The sequence below is a fragment of the Olea europaea genome, chromosome 11, assembly GCF_002742605.1.
Source record: "Olea europaea var. sylvestris chromosome 11, O_europaea_v1, whole genome shotgun sequence".
In the NCBI taxonomy this organism is placed as follows: Eukaryota; Viridiplantae; Streptophyta; class Magnoliopsida; order Lamiales; family Oleaceae; genus Olea; species Olea europaea.
In genome coordinates this window covers 24186235-24197466 of record NC_036247.1, presented here as the reverse complement: position 1 = coordinate 24197466, position 11232 = coordinate 24186235, and the positions used below count along the sequence as shown (strand labels likewise).

The 11232-nt window shown below is 31.9% G+C and overlaps 1 protein-coding gene across 1 annotated transcript; it reads left to right on the top strand.

The window, feature by feature from the left end:
* The first annotated feature begins 7466 nt into the window (after positions 1-7466).
* On the top strand, positions 7467-10979 carry LOC111403822 (raucaffricine-O-beta-D-glucosidase-like). The gene is made up of 13 exons (XM_023032447.1): positions 7467-7704; positions 8010-8079; positions 8209-8267; positions 8371-8446; positions 8547-8624; positions 8734-8821; positions 9072-9372; positions 9469-9584; positions 9788-10005; positions 10084-10115; positions 10215-10317; positions 10424-10532; positions 10640-10979. The coding sequence occupies exons 1-13, from the start codon at positions 7474-7476 to the stop codon at positions 10884-10886; spliced, it is 1728 nt and encodes a 575-aa protein (XP_022888215.1). The 5' UTR covers positions 7467-7473; the 3' UTR covers positions 10887-10979.
* The last annotated feature ends 253 nt before the right edge of the window (positions 10980-11232 follow it).

The following is an 11232-nucleotide window of genomic DNA, read 5'->3' as shown; positions in this document are numbered from 1 at the left end:
GTATGGGAAGACTGATTTGATGATCCTTAATAATACATGGAATTAAAAAACGCAAACAAGTAGTTGTTGAAAAAAGAATCGATTGTGAATACAAACTTTTTACGATCAACTATTTGTTGTTGAAATAATACATTGAATGGCCTACATATTTTTAGTCATTGAATACATTTGCTAACACGTTTTTGCCAACCAACGAACGATCAACTAATTTTGGTTGTTAAATGTGATCAACAACCAAAAATGTCTATTCTACTATCATTTATATAGTTGTTGAAGGTGATATTTTCTATATTCATCAAGATTTTTTGTTTTTTGGGTAAGTGTTATCTAGATTGATGGCGTTCTTGCTTTATTTTGTCACGTTTTTGTCACAATTTGAAATAATGAAGCAGTGTACTTACGGACTTTGACAATAAATTTCTGGTCTACCAATTCCAAATGGTCACGTTTTCTTTTCAATTATTAAATAAAGATGGTTTTTCGTCAAACTTTTTATCCTCTAATAATTTGTGGATATAAATGGTGCGGGGAACTGATTTGATGATCCTTAATCATACATGGAGTTAAAAAAAGCTGGTTTTGACAATTACATCGTCCGAGGCGACGAAGGTTAATAATGGCTGCTGTTGGCCAACTGTTAAAATTTGTGGCTTCGAAATTTCAAGAATTGTTTCCTAAAGCTCTCACGTTGTCGTCCTAAAATAAAGTTGGACTGCAGCCGAGGAAAAGTCACATATTTGGGTGCTTGGTGGCTGCCGAAGAATAATTCTTCAAAATTTGAATGATTTTGTGGCTTGTACTATTTCCAGAAGATGAAATACGATAGAGATATACATCTATATTTTATGTAATTTTTATGTTAATAATCATTGAACTTGAAAGTACTTTTAGTAATTGTAATCCTCGCATAGATATTTTAGGTTTGCACGTAATTATATTTGTGAAAGATTTTCAATTAACCATATTTTGGTCAATCTTGAGGATTGGATACTTAATGATTGTACTATTATTAATTTGAATTCTCTAAACTTGTTGATATTATTTTTGACTTCGTAGCATAATTTATCACAATGATATTTGAGTGCATCTTTCTTTTAAATTTTATTTCACATTTAGTATCTTTTTTCTCTTACTTTGTGGATATAACTAAAATGTAAAACTCTACAGAATGAAGACAAGACAAATGGAAATTGGACCAAAAATTTGAAGTTTATGAAAACGTTTTAGGCAGAACTTGCTGGTATTACATACTACATGCATGCCTCCTTTTACTCATAATTTCCGATAAATATCCTGTTAGCAACTCTCAAAGCACTCAAGCTTAAAGTTACACTACGTCAAGTGTTCTTTGCTGGCAATGAATGAACAAAACAGCCTCATGATCAATGGTGAATCCAAGATGTTGAGTCAGCACGGGTGGTCGTTGACCGTCGGTCGCGATAAAATATTAAGAGTTCGTTTGATGTCCTTTTTTGCAAAAAATGCATTTTGAAATAATAATTTGATGGAGAATGTGTTGTTAAAAATAATAATTTTTTTTGAATTTTTGTATAATATTATTTTATTAAAGAATGTTTGATCGAAAATAAGAGAAAGAAAATGTATTCTGAAGTAAATGAGAATCAAACAAAGCTTAAAATTTAAATAAAATAATTATTTTGTTGAAGTTGAACATTTATAATTCTGTCATAATAATAAATCGAACCCACCAAACGATATTGTTGCTTTGTATAATTCAAAGGAAGAGCACGGTGTTCGAATTTTTACAATTGCATTAAAACCACTAAAATAAAAAATATATTGTTTTGTTTAATTTAATATTACAATTCAGTAAGTGTCATAATGGTTAAACTTTCAAATATTTTTAAGAAGAGCTTATGAGTTTGAATCCCCTCGGGTGCTTTCCTTATTACAATAATTTTTGGTAAAAATTGTATAACTAAAAATGTTATACAATAAATTGATTGACAAAAGTTTCAAACCCAAGACATCCAAGAAACACATGCAAGTTCTAACCAACTTGGCTGGATGGAATGGTCAAAATGAAAATGTATTACCAATAATATGTCCTAAACGTTTCTCTATTCTCAAAAAGAGGAAAAAAAAAAACGCTGCCAGTGGATTCAGCACAAGCCGTCGCAGGGCTCGCCAAGTGTTGGATCCACCACTGCTCATGATGAAAGGAGGGGCCAATGCATCTGCACTTTGAATTTTGAACTGCCGCTTTGTTGATTATCTCACCATTAGAAATTCAGGTGCTGTCTCCATCCTGGATTATATGTTTGTCCATATAGGTTGAAATTGCGGAAACTATTATGATGTATAGCTATTATTTTGGATAAGCAAGCAACAAGAAATTTTCTTGAAGCATGATTGGCTCCACAATTTTCTCACATTGAACTGAACATCTCTGCATTTGCTTCTATAATATTTGATATTTCTCATACTGAGTTGAACTGATACTACATTTGCTTCCAGTCTTTGATATTTTACCAATAACTCCATCTACTTTGTCAAAGCAGCAATATGTGCATTGGTAGATGTCGTGCTGCTAGCTCATAAATTCTAGCTATTTTCTTCGGAGGATTACTCTTTCTGATGAAAACATGGAATGGATAGTTACAATCCATTAAAATGAGCCTAAACATCGCTTTACCAATTTACTAATTATGGACTTGTTTGCTGATGAATCCAAATGAGATTTGGTCGTCGGTGATAGTCTGATGTAGAAATACTCTACCTGATTATCTTTACTTATCCCATGATTTTTGACACTTTCTCATCATCTCCTTAAATCTATTCCAAGCTTCATGCAACTTTCTCTATAATGTTATTGGAATGTTTGGATTTTTAGTCGACTTTTTGCTACTTTTACAGGTGAGAAGAATTTATTGTAAAATTTTCTAGCCAAGTCCTCCCTAGTCATGATCCTGCCATGAGTCTTAGAATCCAACCACTCCAAAGCTACATCTCTTAATGTATATGAAAATAATGACATCTTGATTGCATCCTCATTTATCTCTATGATTGAAAGTTCTGGCAGTTCAGGAGAAATCGTGGAATATGTGTGTTCAGATATTCATAAGGTAACCCTTTGAATTGGATGGTGATGAAGGTTAAGTCGATCCAATCAGCCCTTATCTAAAAGTTATTTTGCCTGAAATCTGGTTATACAATATTGGAGCGTCGAGGATTTGCTATAGGAGCCAAGAACATTGACATTGGCAAGTCTTCTTCATCAATCTCAACTTGATCCCACAGAATTTGTGGTTTCGCTATCCTAGCGACTCCTTGTGCAATTGAAATTCTAGGAATATTTTTCTCTTCTACCATTTGATGTTTCTATTTTTGTTTGTGTTTCATGAGTCTTTGTCTAAAGAAATATTTTATTTTTGTATGTCGATGATTCAAGATTGTTGCCATGGGAACAAAAAATACAATGAACACTTTTTTATCTGCAAGAAAAAGTAATTTAAACAAATCAAATAAAAGTCGAAACAAAATAAACTAAGATTAAATGTAGTCCTCGATAACGGCGTCAAAACTTTTTACATTTTTTTTTTAATCATTAGTGTTTGATATTGAATGAGTAATATAATGAACCTTTGAGTTTGCATAATCGTACCCAAAGAGGCTATTAGTTGTTCCTAGTTTATTATTCCAACTTCTATTTGACGAAAAGTAAAGTTTAGCTTGATTATTGATCTAAATTGTACTAAGCCCCCATTCGGTATGGATTAAAATTCAAATTTTATTCTAAATTAAAATCAATAATTAATTTAGCTACATATTTCATGAATTCTACAACTTTTCAATGATGCACTTCATTAACTTTTATCAAAATTTACTAAAATTCTAATTTTAATCTTTATCAAATAGGAGCTAACTAACTTTATGTATGGTATTGTCCACAAAAATCAAATTAGGTTTTGAATATGAAGGAGATATTAAAGCACACAATTTTATTTATCGATCACCTTTAATTTTCAAATCAAGATTCTTAACTAAATGTCGTCGTTGGTCGATTCTTCTAACTTATTCAATTTACGTTTCTCAAGTTCAAATATATTTTATTAATTAAGTCAATTTTATATCTCTATGTAAATCTGAATACACTTTAGTTAAACGCCTTAAATCTCTAAGAATTTATGTAACATCTATATTAATTGGAAAATGTATCTCTATGCTTTACACTAGGTCTTGAATTTTATTACGTGATCTAAACCTATAAGTCACCTATCGATTTGTGATAAATTCACAAGATTGTTAAATTATTGTCCAAGTAATTCAAGCATTAAATGCTATAAGTAAAATCGTCACATGAAAACTATAACCTCTGTTTGGCCCCATTTCTTTCAATTTTTAATGTATGGAACAATATTTTTTTGGAGAATGTAAGGTTGAAAAAGAAGGAAAAAATTTAGATTTACGTGTAATATTATTTTATAAAAGATTATGTTGTTGAAAATAAGAGCGAGAAGAAAAAATTGAAAGAAAAAAGGGACCAAGTGGGGCATAATCTTGAAAATTGAATTATAGGATTCCAATAAACTATATTATCCGTTCTAACAAAAAGTTTAGCTCTACACATCGAATGAAGAAAAAAAAGAATTATTATTGAATACATCATAGGGTTTTGAATGAAGATTGGAAAAGTTGATGAATTTTGCACCAAGATCTTCTTGTCCAGATCAATGCTTCAAACGTTGGTCTTGATATCTTGATTTCTTGCTTTTTTCCAATCTGTCTCTAATTCTCAAGTTGTGAGACCCTTTTCTCCTTTAGATTAGATCTTTATGTAGTATTACACCTTGTAAGAGTTTCCATGAAAGATAAACTCGTAAAAGAATAAAAGAAAATAAAAAAATAGAAAAAATTGCAAAAATTGTCGAAACGGAGTTTGCCACTGGTAGACCCGTAGTCCACTCGTTGCATACAAACAATTTTAGTGGCCGCGGGTAGGCTGTGGGTTTGCAACCTGTGGTCCACCCTAGGCCAATTTTCTATTTTTGTAGTTTGGTCATCCAACTTTTTAAATCTTCTATTTTGGTTCTCAAACTTTCCAATTATCAATTTTTCATCTTTAATCTCACAAATCTCATCCAATTAATCCAAACTTCATCCAATTGATTGGTTTCAACCCTGATTAGTGATATTCAAGTGTCCGAATTGATCTCAAATTAAGCTCAAAATCATCACTTTTTTGCACCAATTGCGCTCAACCTCAATCTTTGCCTACAAATCACATAATTTCATATAATTAGGTAGAAATCTGCTCAAATAATTCATAATTTATCAACACTAAAAGCACAAACAAGTGTGTAAAATAGAATTACCACTAAGCTAGACATGGTGACTCTTTTTATGCTAAACTTAAATAAATCATGCCTAAATCTAAATGCAAACCTATCAAACGACATGCAATGTAAATACTTAAAGTAGAATAAATAAAACTTGTAAGAACTTGAGTTGCAACCCAAAAGCACTAGTTGACTTTACGAATGGATTGATCATGGTGGTTCATAATGAAATTCACTAATATTACATTGGACACAATGTTCGGCATTGCCAATCCCCTTCTCGATTCTCAAAACTTGCAAACCACCTTTTTTATCTTAAGATTTCCAAGAATTTTACCTATTCCTTTCTTGTGGCACTTTTTATGAGCCTTCACGTTTTATTTTTCAACTTTTTGGCTTTCTTCAATATTTCTCATCATCAATCCTCAAGATCAACCCACTAACATCAAAGTCCGTCATAGACTGACTCATTGATAGGAAATGATCGCCCAAACTACCCACTTCTATGAGCATGTTCTCAACCACACCTTGAGTGAGCTTGATTGATGAATTCACCATTTCGAGAGAGATTATTATGTCTTTAAGTTATTGCAAACCTAATAAAATAGATTGTTTTTCTCTGGTAAGTGTTCACTGGGTGTTTTTACTTTATTTTGTGACATTTTATGAATTAATATAGTAGTTAATGATGAGATTTAAAAAATAATAATAACTAGGGAATGTAATTCAAATAATTGCATAGTTCGAGTCTAATAAAAAATTGAGGATTGACTTCTTTTTTATTCCGTATACAAGTCTCCTAATGACGTTGTACCCATTGCTAGTTTTTGGTTAAAGTGATGTTTATTGTTACTTAAAAAAAATATATTTTTAAATCTATCTACCTTTTTAAAATAATATATAGTTTTGACAAGAAAACAATTTAAAAATAAAAACTAATTAATTGTATTAATAAAATTCAATTTAATTCAATAAAGTTATTATCATCATCATCATCATCAAGAAAGACACCATTGCAAGCGCTAAAATTTTTCGAACCTTTTTCCCTCTTGTAATTTGTGGATATAAGTGGTATAAGGAGGCTAATTTAGCGATCGACAATCATACCCAGAATTAAAAAATTAAATAGAATAAGATTGAAAATTTAAGGGGGTGGCCCAAAGCTAGTTTGATAAATGCAGAGGCGTCCGAGGATGTGGTGGTGGTGGGTCAGGTGATGAAGGGTTAATAAGGACACTTTTGGGCCCATTGCTAAAGCCATTGATAATATGTACAAGATAACAAGCGAATGATTACGTGAGAAATTTCAAGAATCGACTAGGAAAGTTGGACTGCGTCTGCAACCAACAAAATATGGAATCATTGGGTGATTGTGGCTGCCAAGGAAGCCAAAGGATAATTGTTCACAATTTGAATGATTTTTTGGTCCGTATTATTTTCGAGAGGTTAACAGAGATATATTCATGTTTTGCGTAATCTTTATGTTAACGATCATTGAACTTGAATGTACTTTTACGTAATTGTGAGCTATTATTAAATAATTTAGTATAATCCATGTTTTGGTCAATTCTTAGGATTGAAAAAATAAAGTGGAATACAACTACAGAGTCGAATAATTTTCTTTAAGCATTGTTAACAACTTGTTGATTGCTTTCTTTGAGACTTTTTAGTATACTTTAATTAAAAACAAAAAAAATAAAAATAAAAAATTATATCCGCTTAGTCATTTTTAAAGCTAATTACATAATCATCCAAGCACTGTAATGGACTGATCGCTTATTTACTCGTTCATAATACCGTATACATGCTTGATTTTCGGAACAGTAAACATAATTACAAGAAATAAAATCTGATAATAAAGTGCAAATGAAAAAGGTGTATCCCGTTTATCATCGTTTCTTAGTTTTATTTAGAAAAAAAAATGAAAAAAAACGATAAATAAATAAAATGGAAAGAATTTAAAAAAAAAAAAAGAAGAAGACTAAAATGTACAAGTCTAGTCAACAGAAGGAAAACTAAGATTAAAAAAATTAGGTGATTGGTCACCGTCAAAGAATAGAAATTAGAACCAAAGTTTGAATTTTCAGAATTCGTGTTGATATTAACTTTTGCATGCCTTCTTTTACTTGGTCAAATTGAGTGCTCTATAAATACCTGATTCAGTTTGTTGCCAATGCATATAAGCTATACCGCTCTTAAAGCACTCAAGTTTAAAATTACACTACGTCAAATAGAGTTTCCTTCACTAGCAACGAACGAACAAAACAGCCTCAAGATGAACAGTGGCAACGATGCAGCTGCACTTATGGATTTTTCCAGCGGCAGTCTAGAGGGTGGAAACAAGATAAAGCGCTCTGATTTTCCCTCAGATTTTATCTTTGGTTCGGCAACATCTGCTTATCAGGTTTATATCTGTGTAATTTTTACAAGAATTATGCTACATGTACACCGAGCTGTCTACAATTCCCGTCACAAAAGGGGGGCTTGAGATTGTTTTATTGGACGCAAGCCTTCTCTTGTGAGGGTGATGCAAGCTCGGTGTACAAACATCAAAATCCTTTTTACAAAGCTCAGCAAATCAATTAATCATCCTGCCCACAAGTGTATCTATTTAAATGCTTTTTATATTTACTCAAAAAAGAGAAAAAAAACATGCTTTTTTATTATTTTTATTATTTTGGTTGATTTTTTCTTTGCAATGTAATTCAGGTTGAAGGTGCTTGGGCAGCAGGAGGAAAAAGTCAAAGCATCTGGGATGTCTTCACAATGCAAACACCTGGTCTCTTCTCTCCCCGTCTTCGTACATGCATACATATACACAAATTTATGTTTATAATTATATATACACGCATAAACATTTTTATGTGAATTACATGTCAATTTCTGAACAAGTTTATTGGAATGGCAGGTAGAATTCAGGGTGGAGCTAATGGGTGTGTAGCAATTGATCAATATAATAGGTGGAAGGTAATTCACTAATTTCATTTTTTATTGCACAATTTTAAGGATAACTTAGAGAAAATATTCTAGGTAGTAGAACCATATTTATTTATTTTCTGTAATGTTGTAGGAAGATGTGGCTTTGTTAAAGAAAGTGGGTTTAGACTCTTACAGATTTTCAATTGCATGGTCCAGAGTATTGCCAGGTATAGATATCTGTATAATCAATTTGTGCATAATTTGTTGAAAATTAAAATATTGGACGAAGTTTTATTTAATTTCATTTTTTCTTTATTGGTATTTTAGGGGGAAACTTATCTGCTGGGATAAACCAAGAAGGAATCAAGTACTATAATGATCTTATAAACTTGCTCTTGGCCGAAGGTTAATTAGACTCGCATACAATGTTTTCTTTGTTTCCTTTTAACAATTTTTTTTTTATTAAAAAAGATAAAAATGTTACCTACATGATTCTTACATTTACTTTGTGTAGGCATTGAACCCTGTGTAACTATCTTCCATTGGGATGTTCCCCAATATTTGGAAGAAGAGTACGGTGGCTTCTTGAGCCCTCGAATTGTGTAAGTAACCGAATCTTTCTAACGAGGAACCTTTTCTTTCGATATTTGAATAGAGTATTTATAAGAAAACATTGTAAATTCAACAGAAGTTAAGATATTTAATTCCTCTGGAAACTAGAAGCCATTGAGAAATTTGTATTATCAAGTAAAGCTCTTGTATACAAATTAAATATGATCCTAATTTTTTTTCCTGAAGAACACCTTGAATCATATATGTATATATTGAAAAAATTTGCTGAATATTTAATAGGAAAGATTTTGGTGACTTTGCCGAGCTTTGCTTTTGGGAATTCGGTGATCGGGTAAAGTATTGGATCACTTTGAATGAACCGTCGTCCATGGCTATTCAAGGTTATGCAACAGGTACTTTTGCACCTGGTCGTGGTCCAACTTCAGCAGAGCCTGTAAAGGCTATCCCTCCTCATAGATGTGAACTTAAGGCTCCAACTCCTTGCTCCAGTGGAAATCCAGGCACAGAACCATATATTGTGGCACACAATATGATCCTTTCTCATGCAAAAGCGGTAGATATCTACAGGAAAAGATATCAGGTGACATTTGCCATATAATTTTAATATCATGAAAGAAAGTTCATATAAAAATCCAGATATTTGGTATCTGTATTTCATGCAAACACGTATGTGTAGGCACATCAAGGAGGCAAGATAGGAATAACAAATGTTGCTCAGTGGTATGAGCCACTTACTGACAGCAAAGCTGATAAAGACGCTGCTTCAAGGGCCCTCGATTTTATTTTGGGATGGTGAGCAGCTTTACTCATTTATGTTTTCACAAGAAGCGAATATACTTGATTTGTTCACTTCATGACGAGAATAAATTATATTGTCAAATTTACGGTTTGGATATAAATACAAGAACCTTCACTTTTATTTTGTTTTTGGTGCTATGTATTATATAAAAATTGACATAAGTTTGAATGCCCTGTTTTGTTCCACTTCTTTTCAGGTTTTTAGCACCAATAGTAACTGGTGACTACCCACCAGTTATGCGAAAACTAGTTGGAGACCGTCTTCCCCAATTTACACAAGAACAAGCTAAGTTTGTGAAAGGGACTTATGATTTTCTGGGCATAAATTATTACACAAGCATTTATGCTAGCAATTCACCTAGACAAAGTGGTGCAGCAATAAGTTACTCAAATGATCAGGATGTCGCATTATCCAGTAAGTATATGGACCTCATTCATGTATAGCTATAAATTAATCTTATCACATAGCGCTCACTATCTCAATTCTTTCTAGGTGACCGTGATGGGACGCCTATTGGCCCACAGGTATGCTTATTAAACTACACCGTGATTGCAACAATGGATTAAACTACTATGCCTTTATTCTGAATCTTATAGAACATTATCATTTTTTGTTGATGTCAGGCCGGTTCAAGTTGGTTGTCTATTGTTCCAATCGGGATTTACAAGCTGTTGGTTTATATAAAGAAAACATATAATAATCCTATTATATACATAACGGAGAACGGTAAATTTATAGCATGTTTATTGGCCTTTTTCTTTAGTAAATTAATAAATGTTTTGTAATATTTACCCCTTTTAATGTGTTTTATTGGATGACTTAACTTGTGTAGGGGTGGATGAAGTAAACAATACGGCCCTAACAGTGTCAGATGCTCGATTTGATGAGACAAGGATTAAATTTCACCAGGACCATCTCTTTTATATTAAGAAAGCAATGGAGTAAGTCATCATTAATTATGTATTAGATATCAAAGCAAATTATGAAATTATTTAGCTATTTTGTTAAAAAAAATAATTTTTTTTGTGATTTTTTCTTTCATTTACAGAGAAGGTGTGGATGTGAAGGCTTACTTTATATGGTCAATGTTTGATACTTTTGAATGGGCTGCTGGATACAGTGTTAGATTTGGCCTTTTTTACGTAGATTACGTTAATGGCTATTTGACAAGATTTCCAAAAACTTCTGCTATATGGCTAATGAATTTCTTGGACAAGAAGAGAATCACATTGAAGAGACAAGCTCTAGAAGATGAAGAAGAGCATGGCTCTGCGAAGAAGGCTAAGAAGCAGTGAAGCGTAAAATTTGTGTGGTCGTATTTCATTTTAATTGTTATGTTGAATGTTGCGAAGAAGGCTAAGAAGCAGTGAAGCGTAAAATTAGTGTTATCAATTTTATTTTATTTTATTTTTATTTTTTTATTTTTTTTTATCTTCCTTTTGTTTAGGCCTTTCAAATGGCAACTTTCTACCTTTTATATTTAATAAATGAAAACCTTATTTTTATTTTTTAGTGAACCACAGTATTTGTAGATTATTTATAAAACCCTCGCAAAAATGAAGAAGAAAATATGAAACTTTGGAAAGGGCATAGAACTCCGTCCTCTAATCCATTAAAGAGATAAATGTAAATTTTAACTAG